This window comes from Hylobates moloch, unplaced genomic scaffold, assembly GCF_009828535.3.
Source record: "Hylobates moloch isolate HMO894 unplaced genomic scaffold, HMol_V3 SCAFFOLD_16, whole genome shotgun sequence".
Lineage (NCBI taxonomy): Eukaryota > Metazoa > Chordata > Mammalia > Primates > Hylobatidae > Hylobates > Hylobates moloch.
The window spans coordinates 33,726,669-33,753,470 of record NW_026652291.1 but is presented as its reverse complement, the minus strand read 5'-3'; the positions used below and the strand labels follow the sequence as shown (position 1 = coordinate 33,753,470).

Genomic DNA, 26,802 nt, shown 5'->3' with positions numbered 1-26,802 from the left:
TAACATATCCACAGTGCCACCAGTAATGTATGAATATGTTACATATCTACCAAGGGCTGGTTTTTTATTTCAGAAACATTGTTTTTGATATTGGGTTAGGCATGAGATAGTAGTTAAGTTTTATTTGCTTTGTGTTTCTTTGATTCATGTTTATGATGTCTGTTTTTTCTATTAAACAATTTAGCTATTGTAAACAGATGTTTTAAGCAATAAATTATAACTTTACAGATTACTTGTAAAACTATATTTTTACTGTTAATAATTACATTCAGTTCAGATTATGCTATAGATGTCCTCAGGGAAGTATGCAACTGAAATATTAATACATAGCCTGCAGATACCATGATAACCAGTGCAAGTGACAAAAAATTGATAGTTAAAGCCCTGTAACTCTTGTAATTGTAGTTTCCTTTCCCCTTCACAAGTAAAACACCAAGCTTAACTTTCTTTGCCTTGTACACACATGCTTATATATACCTTATAATCAGGTGATTGGACTGTACCTGATCTGATTACTTTGAGCTTTGAACTATTTGCTGTTTCCCCTCACTAAGAATGTGAAATTTTTATTATAATCATTATTGTGAAAGTATCAACTAAAAATAAAACTATTTACCTGGAATATTTTAATGATGACATAATTATTTATTGTTACTCTTTGTACCATCCTAGTTAAAACTCAAGAACCAGAACTAATAAGAAAACTTCAGACTAAACATTTAAATGTGAGGAATGGAGTAGGTGGAAGGAAGTCACCCGTATATGGATATAATGTTAATCTCTCCCCCTTTCAACAAAACCTTAGCTAAACAGCACATCAAGAAATAAAGCATTATGTCTCATCTGACTGGATAAATAGTTTATTCCTTTAGGAACCAAGTTTTATTTAATGATTTTTTTATTCATAATAAAATTTTAGAAACTTATGGGAACATAATATTGTGTGTAATGGCTAAGTAAATGAGCTTTGAAATCAGCAGTTAATATGTTTAAATCTGGTACTGCTGTATACTACATGTGGCTAAGTGACTTATCTTCTTTAAATCAAAGTTGCCACATGTATAAAAAAGAAGGAAGTACCCTTTTTTTTTTTGGTTGATGTGATTATTAGAGTACTTGGCAAAATGGTTTGCTTTGCTGCATTATATCATTCTAATATGGTGATTGCTGTATTGGTTTTTGGCATCCCAGTATGCTGGCTCTAAAATATTCTAATTTCTGGTGGGTTGATACCTGTATTTCAGTTCATCCATCAGAAGTTTTATCCACTCTACTTGAGTTTCCAATTCCTCTTCCCTTCCCCTGACTTTCCTCATCCTGAATTTCCTCATCAAAGTCTTCCTTGCCTTTCTTTAACGCACTTCGTCTGTAACTCGCCTGTACTTACCCCCCTTCCCTGCTAAACTTTTCACTTCAGAAGAAAGAGAAAGACAATTGTGGACCTGGCTAGAAGAACACTTTGTAATTACGGATATCTTCACTAGCGAACAATGGAAGTCAATGGCTGATAGGAAAACAAATTTAAAATGCTACATCACAGAGCAAGTGTAGACACACTGCCCAGGGACTAGGGGCCTGAAGGAAGGAAGAGACTGCAGTCCATTTAGAACTCAAAATTGTAACCATGTGTGGTGGCTCATGCCTGTTATCCTAGCACTTTGGGAAGTTGAGGTGGGAAGATCACCTGAGGTCAGGAGTTTGAGACCAGCCTGGCCAATGTGGTGAAACCTCTACTAAAAAAAATACAAAAATTAGCTAGGCGTGGTGGCATGCGCCTGTAGTCCCAGCTACTCGGGAGGCTGAGGCAGGAGAATTGCTTGAACAATTGAACTTCTTTAACCCAGGAGGCGGAGGTTGCAGTGGGCCAAGATCACGCCACAGCACTCCAGTCTGGGCCACAGAGCAAGACTCTGTCTCCAAAAACAAAAAAACCTGAAAATTGTGATGCATGGTGATTTGCTGAATGAAACGCTTCTGTACCAGAGGGTTAAATTTAAATTGCACATTAGGATTTTGAATAGAATAAACTTACGTTCATATGGAAAGAGTTTTTTCTGTTCTTCTGTAATCCTTAAGAGAAAAAAAAGGACAGTGGACAAAAACAGCTTTTATTGTAAAAGTAATTTTTTTTCAAGTTCAAAGACTTTTTGAAAAAGTAGAGTCTGCTGATGATAGTGGTGAATTTAGCATGGAAAATTGGACTGGAGTCTCCATCCATACCAATAGAACTGATACTGATGAAGACTGTCTGGAAAAGCTATTTGGGAAATAATAGCGAGAACTCTTTTTAATGAAAAAACTTGACACAAGTTCAAAAATATCTTCCTAGCGTTATCTAACCAGAGATGGGTTTGTTTGAAGCTAGAGTATGAAGAAAGTGTTGGAATTTAGTTTATAATTATCCCATCACCATTCCCCAAATTCAGAAATATGCTTCATTAGCAGCTAGGAAAAGTTACAAAAAAATGTAGTCAGGTTTTGATGATGACACACAAAAAGTTTGAATTATCATTAATTTTACAGTTTTTATTATTAACAAAGTAACCTTATTAACAATTTGTATTTTATCTACCAGTAATACTAAAATGATTGTTTAATATTTTTAGTTTATAAATTTATATTTTATTTACATTTTTGTAATGTTTCTATTTTTGTTCTTGAGATATATTAAATATTTGGTTTTAATAATTTATGTTGTTATGAATTCATAACACTTTAAAATAGTTATTAGTATCAGTATCCAAAGTAAACACTTTAATTTTCTTCCAGTATTCAGTCCCTCTTTTCAAAGATATCTGTGTCATACTTCGGATGAGACCTAAAAATTAGAGGACTTAGCCAAATAAAGAGGGGTTATGGAAAGAATGTTCTCAGCAGATTTTTTCAGATGATAAAAGACTGTGAGTTTGAGCACCTGAGAGAGAAATGTAGTATCATTGGTTCTCCAAATTTAAGAGGGTGAAAGGTCTGAGCTGAGGCTGGAGTGATTGACAGTGACAGGTTATGAGAACGTTTGGGAAACCATGAAAAGGTACAAGAACCTAAGTGTTTTAAGTTTCGTAGTAGTTGATCAGATTTGCATTTTAGAAGGATCATCTGGCAGTGTGAATAAGTTGGATAAAAATAAACCAGTTAGAAGACTACTACAAACACTCAGGCAAGTGATGATAGGATAAATCAGTGGCAGTGGGATGAGGAAAAGATGGATTTGAGAGATGTCCAGAAGCTGGAATTCACAGAGCATGGCAGTGGGCCTGGCACGAGCAAATGTGGTAGCAGTTGCTGAAATAGGGACTGGTCAGGGAGCTATATAGGTTTCTGTGGGAAGGTGATAGTTTCACTTTTGCAGATGCGCATGGGACAAACGGTTCCATTAGGTAAATGTAAAGATCTCTCAGGCTTTGGCCCGGCACAGTGGCTCAGGCCTGTAATCCCAGCATTTTGGGAGGCCAAGGCGGGCAGATCACTTGAGGTCAGGAGTTTGAGACCAGCCTGACCAACATGGTGAAAACCTGTCTCTACAAAAAATATTAAAAAATAGCCAGGCATGGTGGTGCACACCTGTAATCCCAGCTACTCCAGAGGCTGAGGCAAGAGAATCGCATGAACACAGGAGGCGGAGGTTGCAGTGAGCCAAGATCACACCACTGTACTCCAGTGTAGGTGACAGAGTGAGACTCTGTCTCAAAACAAACACATAAACAACAACAAAAACAAAAAAGATCTCAGGCTTAGAGATGTCTGGAGAGGACATGTAGACCTCTGAGAGTCGTCAACATTGAGTTGGCAGTTGAAGTTCTGAAAGTAGGTGGACTATTCAGATGGGAAGAGGGAGGAAAACTGAGCTAGAACAGCCAGAGCGGTAGAAGGAAAATCAGAAGAGGGTAGGTGATGTCATAGGAACAAGGAAGTAAGTGTGTTTCTAGAAAAAATGAAGTGATCATCTATGCTAGATGTTATGGAGAGTTTGAGCCAGGTAAGGACCAAAAGTACCATTTGTTTTAACTTTGAGAAAGTCATTGGTGACCCATGCAGTGGAAGTCAGATGATAATTCTGAAGTGAGGAATTGGACAGCTATTTCAAGAAGTTTCCAATGGAAGAAAGGAAAGAGGAGATAACTCTTTAGTTCTGACAGGTGGTAAGGAGTTGAGAATAAATGTGAGTTTTAAGGTAATTAAACGATGATGGGAATTAGCAAGTCTAGAGGGAGAAGTTGAAGATAAAAAAAGAGGGTCATCAAGGCACCTGAGTCCCTAGGAAGGAGGAATGGGCAAATGGGGGATGGGGGTGGGGATGGGGATTTGTATAATACAGAAAAAGAAGCTAGAGTCTGGATGCTGGTGAATTTGTGTGGATGGTGATTAAGTTTGCATCTGAAGTGGCTTCTTTATTTCCTTTGTGATGTAGACACATTGTCATTTGCCAAGATTGAGGAGAAGGTAGATGAGGGGTGGTTACCGGAGAATAGAGCATGTTTGCCACATCTGCCCTGGAGAAATGGAGAGAGGAGCTGACCAGGGAAAGCTTGAGGATGAGGATAAATTGAGGTTATTGATGATGAATTTATAGTGGCCCTGTATCTGGGAATTTCTCCAGCAGCAGAGAACTGCCGTGCCACCTGCCCATTGTGAGATATGTGGGGTGTACTTGAGGAGTTCCTAGAAGTTGGTTTTTATTAGAGTCCATGAAGTACAAGGACCAGGTAATGAATGTGACTCACACTCTGATGCATCCACTGTTGATCTGTGCTGCACCGGTACAATATCCTCTGAGGTTATCAAAGCATGTTAAGCTTTGCTCCTTCAGTAAATGGTCCCAGACTGCTGTCTTGTTTCTCTTTAAGTTCTTGTCCGCTTTTTTATACTATTTCTGTCTCCTCCCTTTCTGTTTTCTTCCTTGTTGTCAGTTGTTCTATCACATTGCTGTCTGCATGCAAGTCTGTATCAGCCCTACACCCTGGACTTTGTCAACACCTGGAATTATCACACCTCTGAAATAAAGCTGTGAGCTTGAAGACCAGACAACCAAGCTTATTAGAATTGTGTGCAAAGTAAGAGTAAATAATCTGAGTGTGATTCTCGTGTGCTGTGCTTTGAGGATATACATAAGTGTCTGTACATGAATTTTGTGACATATAGTGGGTTATTTCTTATATATGAGATGTTTGTTGCTTGTATTCCCATTGTGTTTTTCTTCTTTTGAATTTCCATGGCTTATGATAATATTCTTAGAGAGCTCTCAACATTTATGATTGTAGCTTTTGTAATTGTGCTTTAGTACCTGCAAAATATTTTCATATGCACTACTTAAATTTGAAACTACATGATTCGATATTTGTGCTATTTTTTCTTATTATTCTCATGGATTTTCAAATACTTATATTTTGTATGGAAATAACAGGTATTTTCAAATGTGTATGCATTTTGTGTGATAATGAGATACTATGTCACAATCCAGTCATTTAGCCGTGTCAAATATAAATGAAATACAATAATGCATAAATGAAATACAATAATGTAAAGTAAGCATTTTGGAGGTTTGAAAAACAAATTATCTGTTCTAGTTTTTCATATATTTTCATGTTTTGTGGACTTCCTCATCTGTGAACATCTCATGTATGTATCAACAGTTTAAATTTTTAAAAGATGTATATGCACAGTAAATATCACTTTTCAACATTTTCTATAAATTAACTTAATTTGATCCCTATCTTTCTTTTTGTCAAGAGAAAGGTAAATTCAGCGCCAGTCCTTTGGAGGCTTGTGCTAAGGTTTAGGGCCTTACGCAAAAGGCCAGAACATTGAAGAGAGGCCCTAGGCTCATCAGTCACCTGGACACACAAGTTACATTAGCCCTGCACTGTGGGATGCTGTGCTATGGCCCAGAGCCCTGGGTGGTGCCTCCCTGGGGCACTGTGAAGCTCTTTCCTCTGAGCTCCTACTCCACCATACACAGGCTACCTGGGAGCAGAGTGCTGCCCAGTGACTCGTAGCACACATCTCTCTCTCCAATCCACGGACATCTTTTTTAATCTGGTGGAATCCCGCTTTCTTCAAACTCTGTTCTCAATATGTTTAGAATGTTTTTGAAAAACAAAAACTAAAAAGCCCTGGCACAAGCCTTCTCTTAGGCAAGGAAGCATGCACAAATGTAGCCTATTTAAATGGTGGGAGATAGGGAGAAAATACAAATTTATTTTGAGAAATAGTAGAGTAGTAATCTGTAAAGTAGTAAAAAACTCAACAGGCCACCCGCGTTCTGTGTATCTTCTCTGGAACTAAACCTGTATAGCCAAGTCTTTGTTTTTATAACTAACTGAAGAATATTAATATTTGTTAAATGTTTACATTTTATTGATAAAATTTCTGAGTGACAACCTTAAATACTGAGCAGAATGTAACATTTTCAAAGTGTTAGGTAGATTTTCTAACTTTGTTTTGTCTTATTTTACCTAAGAACACTGGAACTATTTTGGGGCTGATGAGAATCTTGGTCCGGTGGCTGTGAGCATTCGAAGGGAAAAACCAGATGAAATGAAAGAAAATGGATCTCCGTACAACTACCGAATAATTTTTAGAACTAGTGAGGTAAGTCGCAAATGAGAGAGGTTTGAGGTTTAACTGGAATGGGGAAAAAAGCAAATAGTAGCAGTAGCAAAGCAATTAAATTTAATAGCACATGGTTACAGCTGTCTTTGGAATAAGCAAAGTCCCCTTTCATTTATTCTGGTGGAGATCGAGGTGAACAAGATGGTTAGATCTGGATCCCTTCTTTTCATCCGACTCTGAATAGATGCAATCTATGAATGAGGAGTTTTGATTCAGAGAAAGATATGTCCATTAAGTGTGGCCCAAGGAAATGGAGCCCTCAGATCCCCAGTGGGATATTGTGTATCCTGCTTAGGGCTACTGGAAAGCACCAAGCCAACTTGAGGAGCCAGGGTATTAGGTATAAGAGAAGGCCACCGAAGACTTAATTCACTCTTCCAAGCTCTTGCTGAGCTCATGTCTTCGCCCAAGAAGAAAGAGGGAAAGAGATTCTTGACTTCTTCCACTATCTTTGGGACCCACTGTCTGAGACCTAGAAGGTACATTCTTTGAACGAGGGGCTATCTAATTGTAAGTGAAACAGGCTGTTAGAGCTCTTTAGGAATCTAAATATACACAATGTATGAGTTTTTATTTTAAAATGAAGTTTGGGCTAAACATGAAAAGAACCCACACAGCATTTTTTTTTTTAAAACACCTATGAACAAGTTTGGGACTATGAGGTTCTCCTTTTTCTTTGTAAACTTGTATAATTGGGCCACTTACCAATTTATTGCCTCAGTTGCTAATTCACTTTAGGATTTTTGTTATGCATTAATACTTAATACCCTTGAGTCATCTAGAAAATAGTGGTTTTGAAACTAGTTTAAATAGGGCATTTGGCTTCATTTCCCCCATTGAATGCAAAGCAAGTTTCTGGGGTTGGCATCACTTAGTAATTGTTCCTAAGCCTGAACTCCTGGGAAATTAAATATAGGACTTTTAAAGACAAGACTTAAATATCTAATGTGTTGTTTACACTGGCCAGAGAGAAATGAGCTAACATACTCTCATGTGCTTTTTCTCCATGGCAAAACTAATCATTAAGTGGTGTAAATTCTTTTGTTGAGCACAAAGGCACGAAGAACATCATGTTCTGTGTTTTGGAGTTGTATGCAGGTAGTTGCTCCTCTCTAGCTTCCCAGATCCTACCAGTTTTGTTTGTTTGTTTGTTTGTTTTTGAGACAGAGTTTCGCTCGTTACCCGGGGGGAGTGCAATGGCATGATCTCGGCTCACTGCAACCTCTGCCTCCCGGGTTCAACGATTCTCCTGCCTCAGCCTCCCGAGTACCTGGGATTACAGGCATGTGCCACCACGCCCAGCTAATTTTGTAGTTTTAGTAGAGACGAGGTTTCTCCATGTTGGTCTGGCTGGTCTCGAACTCCCGACCTCAGGTGAACCACCCGCCTCGGCCTCCCAAAGTGCTGGGATTACAGGCGTGAGCCATCACACCTGGCCGTTCCTACCAGTTTTTAATGATACTCTGTTATCTTACTTCCAAGTATTTTTGTCTTTCCCATTCTCTTCTTTTCCCCTTCCCAAGGCCACTCTGATTTAAATACCCATCATATTCTTCCTTTTCTGTGTTGTTTTTTTATCCACCTAAATTCATTTCCTTATCACTTGTTCATCCCATCCTTCACGCCAGAGGTTAAAGTTCCCTATGATTCTTTCTTTCTCAGTCAGATCCTGTCACTGGTTTCCACGAGCTTCCCTTCTCAGCATGTCTTGCAGGCTCTCCACATCTGATCCCAGCCCCTGTCTCCTACCTGAGTATCTGTCCTGAATTCTGCTCTGGTCTGTGAACCACATCAACTCTTACCTTTCCCACCTCTGTTCTTTCTGCTTTACTCCCTTGACCCGAAATGTTCTACTTGCGTTCTGTGGTCATAAGATTCTGTTCTTCTCCAGCTAACCCATTTGAATAAGTTGTGTCCCTTGGGTCTGTTTCCTTAGCCTTTGACTGAAAAGTTCAAGTCAAGTGTTCAAAAAAACCATTACCACTTGTTTTTTACGTTCAAATTAATATTCACTTTATGACAACTCTATTACTGCATTTTCTCAGGCCAGAAACCATTAAAGCCACACTTTATTCCCATCTTCTCCCTCCTGCCCCTGAGATCTGGTCTGTCAGCAACACTTGTTCATTTTGTCTTCACAATATGCCCAGAGCTCAACTACTTCTCCCACCCTCACTCCCCAGTCCTGGTCCTGGTCTTGCTCTGAGAACTGGTCTCCCTGCTTCTATGCTGAAGCCCTGCCTCCTTTTGACCCAACAGGGTTTCTTTGAAATGTCATTCAGATCTTGTCATTCCTCAGTTCAAAATCCTTGAAAGCTTCCTCATCTCCCTCTGACAAACAGCCACTGTCTTTGCTATCCTAGGAGACCATGCTCATCTGTTTCCCGGTTATCTCTCTGCGCCTCATCCCTGATAACTCCTCCTGGCTCAGTCTTTTCCCACCACACTGGCCTCCTTCCTACCTGGGCCACCTCAGGACACTTCTGCCTCAGGGCTCAGATGCCCGTCATTCCTCCCCACTGCTGTGTTCTCCATCAGGCTGCCTCATCTCCATCTGGCCTTTACTCAGAAAACACAGAGGCCTTCCTTGACCGCTGAATCTAAAATTTCTACTCCCCTCCCATTTCATATCCAATTCAGTGCTTTATTTTTCATTAATACTTAACACTGTCTTCTCTGTTATACTTAGTCATTTTGTTTGCTTTTAATCTCTCCCACTAGAGTGCAGGCCCCAGGAGGGTGGGGGCTTCTGTCCAAGTTGTTAAGTACAACGTGCCCGATGCCTCAAATGGTGCCTTGCCTCCCTGTTTCTCACTTCCCTCCTTGCCTGTCTTCTTTCATCCCTTTCTCCATGTCTTTCCTCCTTTTCCTCTCTTCCTTTCTTCCTTCCTCCCTCTAAGGTTTTGTATAATTTTTTTCTTTCTAATAATAAATCTATAAATTTGATTTAATAGTAATATTGTATTAAGACTTTTGATAGAAATGTTTCCAGATATTGGTTCCTGCCTGTAGCTCCTGCACTTGGAGAGATAGTTCCTTCACTTTTTTCACTGAAGCCCATTTACCTATTACAAATGAAATAAGACTTAATTTGTATCAGGGACTTCTCATGTTACTAATTTCTCATGCAGATAAATATGACAAGAAAAAAGAAAACATGACAGTGACACTCTAGTGGCTTCAGTAAGCGGCAGCAAGATAACGGAAATACAAACAAATCTCTTTCATTTTAGTATAAATAAACATTGCAAAACATAAAAGAAGATATATACCTTTGTAGGCATGGCAGTTTGTTTATGAGCAAAATTTTATGGCATGTGAGTGTTTTTAAGCATAGGAACACGAGGACTCCATTCTTATTTCTGGAAGTCATTAAGAAAAATAGCAGTAATACTAGTGATTCGGATGTGAAAAAATGAGCCATTGCTTTTTCTCATCTGTTTCGGCTTTCATGAGTTAGCTGCTGTCTGTGGCTCAGGATGCAATGACTCGAATTTGGTCTTGGCTTCTAAATTGAGAACACCCCTAGCCTTTGTGGCTCCCTATTTCAAGCTATGTATTCTCTCATGAAGAAAAGAGTCAAATAACTGAGTTAGCCATTTTCCATTATTTAAAAACAAAGTAAAAACTATTTGTGTCAAATTAGACATTAATAGGAAAATGATTTTTACTTGTTATTTGAAAAGAAATTGGTTTATAACGAAAGAAAAAAGATACTCATTCTAACTACATTCTCTGCCTCCAGTTGCTTCCTCTCACAGTTCATCTTATTTGCAGCTTAATTTCTGAGTGTACATCGTCCCCCTACGAACACGTCCTGTGCTGACCTGTAGGAGCCCAATGAGGCGTGTACCACTCAGTCAGCTTCAGGGTCTTCTGTGCACCCCCAGCTTGCAGCTGCCTCATCTATTTCTCCTTGTACTCTCCTTGTGTCTATCTACAATAATCACTCCTTCCCACTTACTCCCTTTTTTCCCAATCTCCATACCTTCGCTCATGTTCTCTCTTGACATTTTCTTTTTGTAGAAATTGTTCCTCTATTTCATGGCCATTTCCTAAAACCCCCTCATTTAGTGGGGCCTTTCTTTATGCCCTGAGCCACTGTGGTCCATTCTCTGCCTTTGGACTGTCTGAGGTCCTGGACCTTGTTATGCTTTGTTGGGTATACTTGTCCTTCTGAGATTGCAGTGTGTTTTTCTGACCTCTCACCCTCATATTTGACAATCCTCAACTTGCACTCCTAGCTTTTGTAGCTCCTGTTGCTAAATGGAAATGTTTCAGTTTGATGGGTTTTCTCTTCTTTCCCCATGCAGTAGTTAAATTAGGTTAATAAAACTTTGCCTTGTAGACATTTTTGGAAATTAAGACTACTTTAGGCTTCATGTCTGGTTAACTTTTCTCTGACACAACATCATTATGTAGGAAAATGTCTTTGCTTAAGGTATTAATGGAGGGTATTTTAAGAAGGGAAAGTATTTTAAGAAAGAAGAGAAAATCTAAAGTAATTTCAGCTGCTGTTGCCTGTGCTGCTGTACTGATGGTGATGATTGTCCCGTGGCAGCAGCATTTGGTAATATGAATAGTTTATGCTTGTCAGCCATGCATTATGAAGTTTAAAACTTTATCTCCCCCTTTTTATAATTCAAAGAAGTACAACATCCAAATTCTAAGTATTTATTCTTCAGACATTGCTCTGGGATTCTGCCTTCTTAATTTCCTAATTAGTATGCATAGTGACATTGTATAGCCATATAGAGACCTTGATCTTTACTGACCTCTTTAAGGAAATGTTATTTTTGGTCTTTAAGTAAATATCCTCAGAAGTCTTGATTATGTGCTCCTTTGGACCCACCCTGGTCTTGAAAGCATTGGTTTCATTTTTCATATTACAGTATCCTACATCACTTTTCTCATTCATTTTCCCTCACTGGCTTTACCCATCAAAAATCATTCCCTAGCTCTGTGAGGAGCACCACAGTCCAGGCCTGCAGTGCATGTACATGTGTTCAGGCATCTCACATCCCAGAAGCCTCACCACAGCACCTGTCTCTCTTGCTTGCAGCTCATGACACTGAGAGGTTCAGTCCTGGAGGACGCCATTCCGTCGACAGCCAAGCACTCGACGGCCAGAGGCCTGCCTCTCAAAGAAGTGCTGGAGCATGTGGTTCCTGAGCTCAATGTCCAGTGCCTGCGGTTGGCCTTCAACACGCCCAAGGTCACAGAGCAGCTCATGAAACTGGATGAACAAGGGGTGAGTTTGCCTTTCTGAGGAGAGCATTCTTGCTCAGGTTTACTGCTAGGCTTCCAGAATACAGACCTTAATGTTTCTTGTTTTGTTGAAGATAACTGATACTTTTTATTGTGAAAGACACTCTCTTTGCAATTACTCATTTTGTTTTTTCTTAACTCTGAACTCTGAACATTTCTCATCTGATGAAATTCTGTATGTCAGAATTTATAAATAAGGCACTTTAAACTACGTTAAATTCTTTTGATAATCTTCCATATGTACGGAAAGTTTTTTGAGTGTCCGAGAATAAATAATAGCAGTAATCATAATAATGTGTTAATAACAATACTGTAATAACAATAATTAATAATAATGAGCATATTTGCAAGCCCCTTTTCTAAGTGCCTTAAATATGTTATCTCATTTAATCTCCTTACCCTGTGAGAAAGATGCTATTATTATTCACATTTTAGAGATAAGGACTCTGAGGCACAGAGAGATTAAGTAATAAATCCAATTTCACACAGTTAGTAAGTTTTGGAACCAAGGTGCAAACATAGTCTGCCTCAAAGTCTGTGCCACTTCACCGCGCTGTTCTTAAAAGCTTAGAGTTTCAAAGTCTATTAGTACCACCAAAGATATATTCTAGCCAAGATTTTTAAATATAAAAATGTAAAATTTCACATTCTGCTTAGAGTAATTTGAGCATATGGGCTAATTTTATAGATAATATATTTATATACTCTTACTTTAATTCTTTCTTTTAGCATTTTAGCCATATTGCATCCTAGTAGTGGGTGGTAGTAGTTTTAACATTACATTTAAAAATTACTCCAAAAATAAAATTGGTTCAGATAGTTTATTTATTTCTTTTTTTCCCCATTATGTTCATTTTTCACAGAAGGGTGCAGCTATTGAATGTCATTTTGTGAACAAATTTAGATAGGATTTCCTTAATCAAAAATTCAAATTTTATTAAAATGAATAGAAGTCCAAAAAATCAGTTTTAAGGTATATTTATTATTCTAATTCAGCCACTGAGAATATATAATGAAGCAGTGGTTAGATGTCTCTTTTCTCTATTCTCTTTTCTTTTTTCTTTTTTTTTTTTTCTGGAGACAGAGTTTCACTGTCACCCAGGCGGAGTGCGGTGGCGCAATCTCAGCTCACTGCAACCTCTGCCTCCCAGGTTCAAGTGATTCTGTTGCCTCAGCCTCTCGGGTAGCTGGGATTACAGGCATGCGCCACTGCGCCTGGCCAGGTGTCTCTTTTCTAATCTTTGCCTTTTTCTATCCATTTCACTTTTCATAATGCACAGCTAATATCTATTTGACACATATATCTAAAGAATGCTGTGAGTATCCATGTTCATAATGTGAAAATTTGTTGCCCTTTGAATTCTTCAAAAGACTGCTGACATATAAACTTAACTATTTTGGAGGCTGTTTTCCAGTAAATATTCTGAACATTTATTCTAACAAAGGAGTAGAAAAATGATGTTTAGGTCCAACTTTATTGATTTGGTCATTTCTACTACTGTGTTTATCAAGGAGAATAAAAACATTTAGACATTGATAATATAGTCATATACTTAACATTTGAAATTTCTATTAAAACAGATTATTTTATGTAAAGGAGATATTTATTGCCATTTTCTTTTGTTTTAACTATATTAAATAAAAAATGGATACTCTAGTTGTAGATATTATGGGGATTTCTGACACATTTTATGTCCTCTGTTAGTGATGCCAAGTGCTGGATCACAGACGGTGCTGATCTGTGATAAATATTTTATAGTCCTATCCACATGGGAAAGATAAGAACACTATAAAGAGTTGAACTCAAAGTTTATTTAATTCACAAAACTGGCCATTATTTTGAAATTATGACCTTCCTATTCTTGGAAGCATTAAAATGTCCCTTCCTTCATAAATTATTAATTATATGATAGTTGTTTTCTTTAATATCTTTACTAGGCAAAATTAAAATTTGGCAATCAGTCAGTCTCTTCAATTTTACTTTGAAAGTAAGTGCCTTAAATATGTCATCCCGTTCAACAGGAGTATTACTATTAGACAGTAGTTTTTTACTAGACAGTGGAATTTAGAGGTTCAAAGCATGCTATTCTGTATGAACAGCTCCGTGTCTGGACTAAAGAGCACTGGGGGTTAGCCTCTGTCTTTTTTTATCTCTATACATACAGCATTCAAAGCCTGGATTGTAGCAGACGACATGCATACTTAGGCTTTTAGTCTTGGGAGTAATTTTTTTGGTAGGAAATCTCATTAATGCCTTGGAATTATTTTGAGAAACTGATTATTTTGGTGTCTTTACAAATACAGACTTTAAAAAGGAAATGCTTATAAGTGCAGTGGATTATGCATATGAATCATTGCAAAGCATTTTTAGTTTCCATCTGTGTCGTCATATTTTAAAATTTCCAGCTTTGTGTGTCTTTATATTTAAAGAGATTGATAGTGTGATACAGGGAAACTGGACTCATCAGAAGGAGCTTTAAATCTCTTTTTACATTGGGTTTAAATGATTCTTTTAATATATTTTGTGTTTTTATTAACTGTCTTACATAACTATGCTTTGTAAAAGAAGACACAATTTGTTTCCTATATTGTGGCATTTTGCCTTTCAAATCTTTGGTGCTTTAATTCCTCATTTTACCACTATCAAAAGCTAAAGTGAACAGAAAAACAAATTAAAATTTTATCTATTAAATATAAAAGAAAGCACTGCACAAAAATCTAATAATTTGTTTTTTTATTTAACTTTACAATGATATATATGTGGGAGCTGAAGTATGCATTTCAATTCCTGAAGAAACTTATTTTAGAAAATGAACTAATTCTTTGTAGCTTATCCAAGCTTTTACATTCTCCATCCTGATGCCTTTCTGGGACTTTCACTCCTTTTTTTTTTTTTTTTTTGAGACGGAGTCTCTGTTACCCAGGCTGGAGTGCAGTGGTGCAATCTTGGCTCACTGCAGCCTCTGCCTCCCGGGCTCAAGCAGTTCTCCCACCTCAGCTGGGATTATTGGTGTGCACCACCACTCCGGCTAATTTTTGCATTTTTAGTAGAGATGGGGTTTCACCATGTTGGCCAGGGTAGTCTCAAACTCCTTGACCTCAGGTGATCCACCCTCCTCGGCCTCCCAAAGTGCTGGAATTACAGATGTGAGCCACCACGCCTGCCTTTCACTACTTACTGATGCCCATGTCAGTTGTTAAAATGGCAATGAGAAGACAAAACTAACCTCCTAATATTTTCACACTGATAAGAATTTACAACATTTGATGCTTTAGAAAATTTGTGTTCTTACTGTCAGGCACCTTGATCTTCACTTACAGTACAGTTGGGGGCATCTCATGATAAAAACAAATGAAATAAATACATGTTTCATTTTACTATTTTCTAATCACTTTACTGGCATAATCTGACTTAATCCTCACAGCAACCCTGTGCCATAGATTCCAGCTATTGGCCTATTTTACAGTCGAGGGGATTAAGGCATACAGAAGTTCCCAGAGCTGTTTTTTTGTTTTTGTTTTTGTTTTTTTTTTTTTACGTGTCATCCCTTAATAGTCCTGAGCACTGGATATAAATTTGCATAATACTGCTCTTCAATTTTAAGATTTCCGAGATCCCATTTACATATCTCGAATTACTTTCTTTTTAATTTCTTTTTTTAAAATCTGTTATCTTTATTTTTTTAATTTCTAACTAGGAATTCAGTGTAGAATATTGGAATATTCTGATGCTTAAAACTATGCTGTAGGCTGGGTGATGTGATTCACACCTGTAATCCCAGCACTTTGGGAAGCTGAGGCAGGAGGATTGCTTGAGCCCAGGAGTTCGAGACCAGCCTGGGCAACATAATGAGATCCCCGTCTCTAAAAAAATAAATAATTTTAAAAACGATACTGTGAAGTATTAGGAATTTTATTATTTAATCAAGTCAGCTTTTAAATAATGTAGAAAATTCAGATACTTTTAAATTTGCCATATCAGAGCCATTTTTCTTCAATAGTCATTTAAAAATACCTATATTTCATCTACTCTGTGCAAGGGGAATGAAAGATGATTATGTCAAGCCCTGGTTTAAAGCGTTCCCACATGTAAAGCACTTAGTACAGTGCTGAGCATGTGATAAAACGTTGAAGAAATAGGAGCTGTTAATAATAAGATAATAACTTGTTAGTAGCCCTTTACATGCATTATCTCATTTAATCTTTATATATATCCTATGAGAGAGCTTCTGTTGTAGTTGATATATTATGCTCACTTTCATAAGTAAGCAGGACTGTTTCAAATCCAGTAAATGCTTTTTAAGTATGATTCTGCAGGTTGTTAAATACTGTAGAGAACAAAATAGGCTAGTAAGACATAGTCCTTATCCATGAAGGAGACAGGGTCATAAATTACTGTAATGGATGTCAGGGTTAATATAATAAATCTAATAAGAGAATTGCAAACAAAGAGCATGGAGGTACAAGCCAGTGGGGACAAGTCATAATGGTTAACTGGATCAGAATGAGGTGGGCCTTGGAGGGGAAGAAGATTTCATCAGGCCAGGGAATAAGCAGTTGGGTGGTCCATACTCAGAACAATAAGAACGAGACTCGGAAGGACAGAAGTACACAGTGCATTCATGGGGCAGCAAGGAATCCCACTTAGCAGGAGTGTGAGGCACATGTAAGGGAGTAATAAAAGTAGATGATTTTTTTTTTGAGACAGAGTCTCACTCTGTCGCCCAGGCTGGAGTGCAGTGGCGCGATCTCGGCTCACTGCAAGCTCCACCTCCCAGGTTCACGCCTTCTCCTGCCTCAGCCTCCCAAGTAGCTGGGACTACAGGTGCCCGCCACCACGCCCGGCTAATTTTTTGTATTTTTAGTAGAGACGGGGGTTCCACCGTGTTAGCCAGGATAATCTCAATCTCCTGACCTTGTGATCCACCCGCCTCGGCCTCCCACAGTGCTGGGATTACAGGCGTGAGCCACTGCTCCTGGCCAAAAGTAGATAATTTTTATTGACAGTGACTAGGCCAGGCACTGTGTGAAATAGTTTCCATGAATTATTTTAATTAATCCTCAGAATGCTTTGATACTATTATTGTTCCTATTATTTTATAGCTAAGAGCACTGAGACACAAAGACCAGTCACAATTAGAGTCTATGCAGGCTGGTCTTGAATCCAGGCACTCAGACTCCAGAGCCTGCATTCTTAACCAGTACATCAGCCACCCTGTCCTCTTTTCCCTCCCCGTGAATGGAAGAAGAAACTGGAATTATATTGCTGCAGACTTCAGTGCCCGGTATTCAGTGTAATATGTTAAACCCAAATAAAATTGGAATGGGTCTGGTTTATAAATATTTAAAGTACAGTTGCTAGTTTGCAGTAGAGAAAATTGGTAGTTCTGTTTTCATTAGGAAATGTCAGGTTTCATGTACACGGTAGTGACTTTGCCTAAATGAATCTTCGCTGTTTTTCTAGATTATTAAAAATGCAGTGAAGTGAAAGTATTTATTGAGTTCTCAAATTTTAAGAAGTTATCCTTCAGGTTATTGAAGTTAGAGTAAGGGAGAAAGTGATCATATTTAATTTAACTCTGCAATAAATATCTCAAGAATGGATGTAAGGAAATGAGCGATGTTTATGTGGTAATGAGTAGCACTGACCCTTTGATTAAGGACGTGAATGAAATTCTCTGCTGACTTTGCCTATTCATTGCCTTGCTGCATTATTTTATTGTGAGGATAAATGAGTTTGACTAGCCATTTTCTGTTTGATTCAGGCAGCTAGTTTTGAAAAATGACCCATAGGGGAAATATTTTTTCCAAAACTGATTTTCTCTAATTGAAGCTTTGGCAGAACAATTACCATCCCTAGAATTTTCATCGTCACTTAGATTATGATATTAGCTAATGCATGTTTAGAGTTTAGATGGCTACCAAATTGATTCCAGACAACTGGTGGATCCGTGTGTACTTTTTCAGGAAGGAGACATCCACCATGGCCATCTAGTCAGGGGAAGAAATCAGTGGCATCTGTAGCTTTGTCTTGTGTGTTCACAAGTGGTGATCACCCTGTGCTGGCCTATCGCTGTTCTTTTGCCTGGCTGAGGCCGGATTGGATGACAGGATAGAGTCCCTTCCAGTGAGAAGATTTTGTGATTAATGGGACTGATAGCATTAGCATTTGGAAGACATGTGGCTATGGTAGGACTGCAGTTTGCAGTGAGAGAACACAGCAAGACTCAGATCACATGTGAGGACTTGGATCACGATTCAGAAAGATGCAGGAACTGGTGGCAAACATTTCAGTCTTCTGGATTTTGAATTGTGGATTGTGTTTTAAATTCAGCTTTAAAATAAACAGTTAAACTAATTTCTTTCCTATAGGATTTATCTGAAGTAGGCAATAGTTTCAAATGGTCCCAAAATCAAAGCAGTATGGCTATGTTTACATTCAGGGGTTCCATTTCTACCTGTTCCCATGACCCTTTTCTCCCCTGCCTCGTAGTTAATCACCTTATTAGTTTCTGTATTTCTGTTTCATTATGCAGATACCACCAAATACGCATGTGCAGCTTTATTTCACCCCTTTCATATATATACATATATATACATCTATATATATATATACACTTTAAGTTCTAGGGTACATGTGCACAACGTGAAGGTTTGTTACATAGGTATACATGTGCCATGTTGGTTTGCTGCACCTATCAAGTTATCATTTACACTAGGCATTTCTCCCAATGCTATCCCTCACCCAGCCCCCCAGCCCCTGGCAGGCCCATGTGTGATGTTCCCCGCTTTGTGTCCATGTGTTCTCATTGTTCATTTCCCATCTATGAGTGAGAACATGCAGTGTTTGGTTTTCTGTCCTTGTGATAGTTTGCTGAGAATTATGGTTTCCAGCTTCATCCATGTCCCTGAAAAGGACATGAACTCATCCTTTTTTATGGCTGCATAGTATTCCGTGCATTTCACCCCTTTCTCACCCAAAATATAACAGACTGTAGACAATTGCTTTTTTCATTTAGGAATATATTTTTGAGATTTTTTCGTCAGTACATAGAAAGGTTTCCCAGTATTTTTACTACTGCGTAGTATTTCGTTGTACTGCTGTGCCATAGTTTATTTCATCAGTTTCTCTATTGATGGGCATTTATGTGTAGATTTAAGTCCTTTTCTCTTACAAACAGTACTGCAATGAAGACTTTTTTCTGTAGAATTGAAATTCATCTCAATGTCAAAAAAGTCAGGTACATTTATTATCAACTTAATACCCAATGTGAAACTTTTTATCTTTGTGAGAAATTTTGCACAATAACATTATTAGATAAAATTATTGTGTGTGTGGATTATTTCCTTTACATTATGCCAAAGATAAAAATAGGTTAGAATATGTCTGTGTACTTATATGTAAATAATTTTGAAAGCATCTGTCAGATTTTTTCTTTTTACAACTTTACTATTTAGTATCCATATGTCATTTTTTTAAAGCAGTTGGATTTTTGTTAGTAATTCCCAGTGAGGATATACATTTTCTAACTGGCATTTTTTGCTCTCAACAAGGAATTTTTCCAGTTTCTTTGTCATTCTTTTTGGAGGACAGTATAGAAATTTATCTTCAGGAAGTAGTTAAGAGAGTTATGTATATGAAGAACAAATCAAAGCAAATAAGGTGAATTACAACAATTATTTTTTGTTTGTTTTAATGACCAAGGTCTTTACTTTCAGTAACGGCAAAGTTGCTTATTGCAGACCAGCCCATCTATTGAGAATAACCAGGAAAATTGAACAAAATATTTTTAAAACTAAGTTTGGACTCTGGATTCTGAAAGATGGAGTAGATGTATTTCTCTGCATTCTTCCTGCTAGGTACAGCCAACAACCTTGGACACATGTATAAAACAAACATAAAATGAATCTGAAAGGTGGAGAGAAGCAGCAGGCTGGTTAGGGACCTTGAGATCTCTGGAATGGCATAGCTGTGAGGTCCCTGGGTTTTCTCTTTGCTCATATATCCCAGTCTTGGGCTGAAGAAGTCAGCAAACTGGAAATGCCTATGGGCACAGCCAGAATGTCCCCCAAACATCTGTTCTTTTTAGCAAAAGGACCAAAAAAAACAAACTTAGAAAACTTTAAAACAGAAACCTCTCTACTCCACCTGCACGCTACAAAAAAGCTAACAACAACAACAAAAAACTCACAGCCTTCCCTCCTCCCTAATCCTTGCTGAGGCATTATTAGAGAAGGCTAAGTGAGGAAATGGAACTTTCATCACTGTGGAGTGGTAATGAAGCGCCCCTCCAGCTCCCCGCTGTGTGGCATCAGAAGAGGCCTGGTGGAGAGTCAGGACATTTTTGCACACCCAGCAGTAATGGGGTCTTCTTACCAAAGTGTCAGTGAAAGCCACATGGGGAGTAGTAATCATGCATGCCTGAAACCAACCAGGGCAGTATCAGGAGAGACTCAGCAGGGAGCTGGAATTGTCGCCGCTGCCTAGCAATACAGAGATGTTGCTTTCCCTTAGGTGTCATGGAGGGAACTTGACGTTCAACCCCGCCTAGCAGTGTCCTTTCCTCCATACCAGAATGGTAATAAAGAAGGCCTGCTAAATAGAGGATTTAAATAAGATCCAGAGTCTCATAAGTTAATATCCAAAATGTCCAAAATTGAATTTAAAATCACTGCTTATACCAACAACTGGGAAAATCTCAACTTGAGGGAAAATTCGATCAACACACGCCAACACTAAGATGACACGGTTGTTAGAATTATCTAACAATGATTTTCTGACAGCCATCATGAAAATGTTTCAATGAGTAATTACAAGCATGATTTTTATTTTATTTTATTTTATTTGGACATGGGGCCTCACTGTGTCGCCAGGCTGCAGTGCAGTGGCTTGATTTTGGCTCACTGCAACCTCTGCCTCCCGGGTTCAAGAGATTCTCTTACCTCAGCCTCCGGAGTAATGTTTGTATTTTTAGTATTTTTGTATTTTTAGTAGAGACGCCCAGCTAATTTTTGTATTTTTAGTAGAGACGGGGTTTCACCATGTTGGCTAGGATAGTCTCGATCTCTTGACCTCGTGATCCTCCTGCCTAGGCCTCCCAAAGTGCTGGGATTACAGACGTGAGCCACCGCACCTGGCCACAAGCATGATTTTTAAAAATGAAAAAATAGAAAGTCTTAGCAAAAAATTGAATGTATTAAGGAACAAATGGAAATGTTAGAACTGAAAAATAGAACAACCAAAATGTAAAACTCAGTAGATAGGTTTTTAGGATGCTAGTGGACCGCAGTCTACCAAAAATTATAAATTCTGAAATGTAAGGTACTTCAATTGGCTAGACACCCTAGAAGCCCCTGTCCCCAGAGACAAAATGGAAGGGACAGAGGAAAAAATCAGTGAACTTGAAGAGAAAACAAATAGAAATCACCAAATCTGGCAACAAAGAGTAGACTGGGGGAAACAAATGAACAGAGCTTCACGGTTTGTGGGGCTATAATAAAATATTTAACAATTGTGTCTTGGAGGAAGAGGAGAAAGATGACAGGCCTTGAAAAAGTATTCAAAGAAATATTTGGTAAGAAATTTCCCAAATTTGGTCAAAGGTAAAAACCCACACATGACAGAAACTGAGCAAATCCCAAACAGTATAAATCCAAAGAAGTCCACAGCAAGACACATCACAGTAAAATTTTTGAACACTAAATACAAAAAAAAAAAAAAAGAAATCTTGAAAGAAGCAAAAGATAAATGACATGTTACCTATAAGGGAAGAACGGCTGGGCACAGTGGCTCATGCCTATAATCCCAGCACTTTGGGAGGCAGAGGCAGGTGGATCACCTGAGGTCGGGAGTTTGAGACCAGACTGCCCAACATGGCGAAACCCTGTGTCTACTAAAAATACAAAAAATCAACTGGGCATGGTGGCGGGCACCTGTAATCCCAGCTACTTGGGAGGCTGAGGCAGGAGAATTGCTTGAACCCAGGAGACAGAGGTTGCAGTGAGCCAAGATTGCGCCACTGCACTCCAGCCTGGGTGACAAGAACAAAACTCCATCTCAAAAAAAAAAAAAAAAAAAAAAAACCCACCTATAAGGGAAGAACAATTTGAATCACAGTTTTTTCATCAGAAATCATGGAGGCCAAAAGGAAGTGGCATGATAATTTTTCAGGAGATGGAAGAAAAGAACTGTCAACCCAGAATTCTGTGTTCAGGGAGAATATCCTTCCGGAATGAAATTGAGATATTCTCAGATAAAGGAAAATCAAGAGAACTTGTTACCAGGAAACCTACCCTTAAAAAGTAGCTAAGTTGGCTGGGTGCAGTGGCTCACGTCTGTAATCCGAGCACTTTGGGAGGCTGAGGAGGGTGGATCACGAGGTCAGGAGATCGAGACCATCCTGGCTAACATGGTGAAACCCTGTCTCTACTAAAAATACAAAAAATTCGCCAGGCGTGGTGGCAGGCACCTGTAGTCCCAGCTACTCAGGAGGCTGAGGCAGGAGAATGGCGGGTACTTGGGAGGTGGAGCTTGCAGTGAGCAGAGATTGCACCACTGCACTCCAGCCTGGACAACAGAACGAGACTCCGTCTCAAAAAAAAAAAAAAAAGAAAAGAGTAGCTAAGTTATCTAAACAGAAAGGAAGTGATAAAAGAAGGGATCTTGGGAGGGCACGGTGGCTCACGCCTATAATCCCAGCACTTTGAGAGGCCGAGGCAGGTGGGTCACCTGACGTCAGGAGATCGAGACCAGCCTGGCTAACATGGTGAAACCCTGTCTCTACTAAAAATACAAAAAATTAGCCAGATGTGGTAGTGGGTGCCTATAATCCCAGGTACTCGGGAGTCTGAGGCAAGATAATCACTTGAACCCAGGAGGTGGACATTGCAGTAAGCTGAGATCACGCCATTGCACTCCAGCCTGGGCAACAAAAGCGAAACTCCATCTCAAAACAAACAAACAAACAAACAGAAAAAAAGGGATCTTGGAACTTCAGAGAGAAGGAAAGAGTAAAAATATGGGTAAATACTTAATGAGTTTCCTAAATTATTTTGCCATATGAAGCAAATGCTGTAACAATGTCAAATGTGCTTTTCAAACATATGTACAATAATTTTTAAATATAAGTGTTTTATAAATGGGGGAGAGTAAAGAGACTAAAGAGAGGTAGTTTCTACACTTCGCTTCAATTGGTAAAATGTTGGTGCATGTAGATATCAACTACATAGGTAAAGATATATATAGTAATACATAGAGTAATCACTAACAACACTTAAGTTCTAAGAGATACATTCAAAAGCCCTATAGATAAATCAGAAAGGAATTCTAAAGAGCACTCAAGTAATTCTCAGAAAGACGAGATAAAATAAATGAAAGATAAGATAAAATGACAGACTTCAACTCTAATGCAGAAATTAGTTCATTAAAAGCAAACGATCTAAATATACCAATTAAAGGACAGAGATTGGCAGAGTGGATTTTAAAAAGCATTATCCAATTATATAAACTATAGAGTTACTTTAAATATAAGTAGTCAAAAGGAAAGAATGGAAAAAGACCATGCAAACGTGAATCAAAGGAAAGCTATAGTGGCTTAATAATGTCAGATAAAGTAAACTTCAGAGCAAAGAAAATTAACAGAGACAGAGAGGATCATTACATAATGATGAGGTCAATCCACCAAGAAGACAGCAATCCTAAATATATGTGCATCAAACAGAGCTGTAAATGTGAAGGGAAAAGACTGATGAAACTAAAAGGAGAAATAGGTAAATACACAATTACAGTTGGTGATTTTAACATATCTCCTTCAACAATGGAAAGGAAAACTAGACAGAAAATCAGCAAAGACATAGAACTTCACAACATCAACCAATAGGATCTAACTGACATAAAGCACTTTACTCACAACAGCAGAATACATGTTCTTTTCAGTTGCACATGGAATGTATGCCAAGATAGACATCCTGTCACATGAAATAAACATCCTCAAATTTAAAAGAAGTGAAATAACAAAAAGTATGTTTTCTAATCAAAGTGGAATCAAAATAGAAATAACAGGAACATAATGGAAAAATCTCTAAGCACTTGGAAACTAAAAAACAGATTTCTAAGTAACCAGTGGGTCAAAGAAAACACTTCAAGGGAAATGAAAAAATGTATGTAAACTGAATGGAAAGGAAAAGACAACATATGAAACTTTGTGGGATACAATTAAAGCAGGCTGAGGGGGAAATTAACAGTACTAAATGCTGCGTTAGAAAAGACAAAACATCTCAAACCAGTAATCTAAGCTCATAACCTTATATGACTAGAAAGAGAAGAGCAAAATAAATCCAAAGCAACTAGAAAGAAGGAAATGGTATAGATCAGAAATCAATGAAATTAAAAATAGAAAAACATTAGAGGAAATTAATGAAACAAAAAGCTAGATCTGGCCAGGTGAGGTGGCTCACGCCTATAATCTCAACACTTTGGGAGGCCGAGGTGGGCAGATCGCTTGCGATCAGGTGGGTGGATCACTTGAGACCAGCATGGCCAACGTGGTGAAACCACGACTCTACTAAAAATACAAAAATTAGCCAGGCATGGTGGTGCATGCCTGTAATCTCAGCTACTCAAGAGGCTGAGGCAGGAGAATTACTTGAACCTGGGAGGCAGAGGTTGCAGTGAGCTGAGATGGCGCCACTGCACTCCAGCCTGAGTGACAGAATGAGACTCCATCTTAAAAAAAAAAAAAAAAAAAGCTACATCTTTGGGATTTTTAAATTTTTTTTTTCATAAAACCCAGATCCTGTGTGTGCACACGTACACACACACACACACACACACACACACACACACACACACACACACAAGCTAGATCTTTGAAAAGATGATAACATTGAAAATCCTCTAACAATACTGACGAAGAAAAACAGACAATACAAATCTTGTCAACACGGTAGTCCCTCAGTGTTCATGGTTTAGCTTTCTGCAGTCAACTGTGGTCTAAAAATAGGAGAGTACAATACAATAAGATATTTTGAGAGAGACAGTACATTGTACATTCACTTAACTTACATTTTATTGTCATAATCGTTCTATTTTATAACTAGTTGTTAATTTCTTACTATGTCTGATTTATAAATTAAACTTTATCAAGTTGGGCTCAGTGACTCACACCTATAATCTCAGCAACTTAGGAGGCTGAGGTGGGAGGACATTTGAGGCCAGAAGGTCAAGATTAGCCTGGGCAACATAGTGAGACACTGTCTCTACAAAAAATTTAAAAAAACATTATCCAGGCTTGGTGGCTCGTGTCTGTGGTTCCACCTACTCAAGAGGCTGAAACAAGAGGATCTATTAAGTCCAGAAGTTGGAAGCTTCAGTGAGCCATGGTCAAGCCACTGTACTCCAGCCTGGTTGACAGAGTGAGACTCTTAAAAAAAAATAATAAGAAGAACTTTATCATAGATTTTTAGGTAGAGGGAAAAACATGGTATATAGTTATATAGGGTTCAGTACTATCCATGGTTTCAGGCATCCACTGAAGGTCTTGGAACATATCCCTCATGAATACGGGGGTACTACTCTATCAGGAATGAAATGAGATATTACCACCAACCCCCCCAGTAGCAACAGTGTATTAAAGAAATACTGTATACAGCTGAATACATATAATTTTGACAAGATGAAATGAGAGAACTCCTCAGAAAACAGTCACAACTCAGCTAACTGAAATAGAATATTTGAATAGCCCTATGATTATTGAAAAAAATTGAATTCACAATTTTAAAACTCCAAAAATGAAATCTACTGGGCCAGATGGTTTTCCTGGGAAGTCTACCTAACATTTAAAGAATTATCACCAGTTCTGCACGATTGCTTCCAGAAAATACAAGATAAGGAACATTTTAAATTTAACTTTATGATACCAAAGCCAGACAAAGGTAGGAAAAAAGAAAACTACTGACCACATCCCTCATTAATGTACATGTAAAATTCCTTGAAAAAAATATTAGCAAATATAATAAAGTAGAAAAAAATTTTGTAGACCATAACCTAGTTGGATTTATTCTAGAGATGCAAGGCTGATTCAGTATTGAAAAATCAATTAATGTAGCCCATCGTACTAACAGACTAAAGAAGAAAAATCACGTGATAATATCAATTGGTGCATGAAAAGCATTTGATAAAATTTGAACTTATTTATGATAAAAACTAGGAATACAGAGGAACTTTCTCACCTTGATGAAGAACATCTACAAAACTTCTATAGCTTGCATTATTCTTAATGGTAAGAGACTGGAGAAAGGGAAGGATATGTGCTGTTAACACTGCTATTCAACATAGTACAAGAAGTTCTAGTCAGTGCAGTAAGGCAAGAAAAAGAAAAGGCATGTAGATGCAGCAGTGGAAAAATAAAACTCCCTATTTCAGATGACATGCTGGTCTGTTTGCAAAACCCTAAGGAATCTATAGATAAACAACCTGGAACTGCAAAATGTGTTTAGCAAGCTTGTATGATTCAACATCAACTTACAAAAATCAGTTAGATTTCTTTCAGTGAATATGTGGACACTGAAATTAAAATACACCATTTGCAATCCCTAAACAAACAAACAAAACTTGGAGCCAAACATGATAGCCTGTGCCTATAATCCCAGATAATCAGGAAGCAGAAAGACCACTTGAACCTAGGAGTTCAAGACAAGCCCAGGCAACACAGTGAGATGTCATCTAAAAACATAAACAAAAGCTTGGGCATGCATCTAACAAAACATGAATAGGACTTGTATTTTGAAAACTACAAAACCCTGATGAACGAATCAAAACCCTGATGTTGGGCATGATGGCTCACTTCTGTAATCCTAGCGTTTTGAGAGGCCAAGGAAGGAGGATTGCTTGAATCCAATAGTTCAAGGCCAGCCTGGGCAACATAG

The 26,802-nt window shown here is 38.2% G+C and overlaps 1 protein-coding gene across 13 annotated transcripts in view; it reads left to right on the top strand.

Moving 5' to 3' along the window:
• Window positions 1-26,802, top strand: part of SIPA1L1 (signal induced proliferation associated 1 like 1) — a 425,147-nt gene that overhangs the window by 296,035 nt on the left and 102,310 nt on the right. For all 13 annotated transcript variants that reach the window (XM_032180041.2, XM_032180040.2, XM_032180036.2 and 10 more), the window contains 2 exons: window positions 6,458-6,588; window positions 11,672-11,860. In XM_032180041.2, the coding sequence (XP_032035932.1) occupies window positions 6,458-6,588; window positions 11,672-11,860 (320 nt within the window). The remainder of the gene's footprint in view (window positions 1-6,457; window positions 6,589-11,671; window positions 11,861-26,802) is intronic.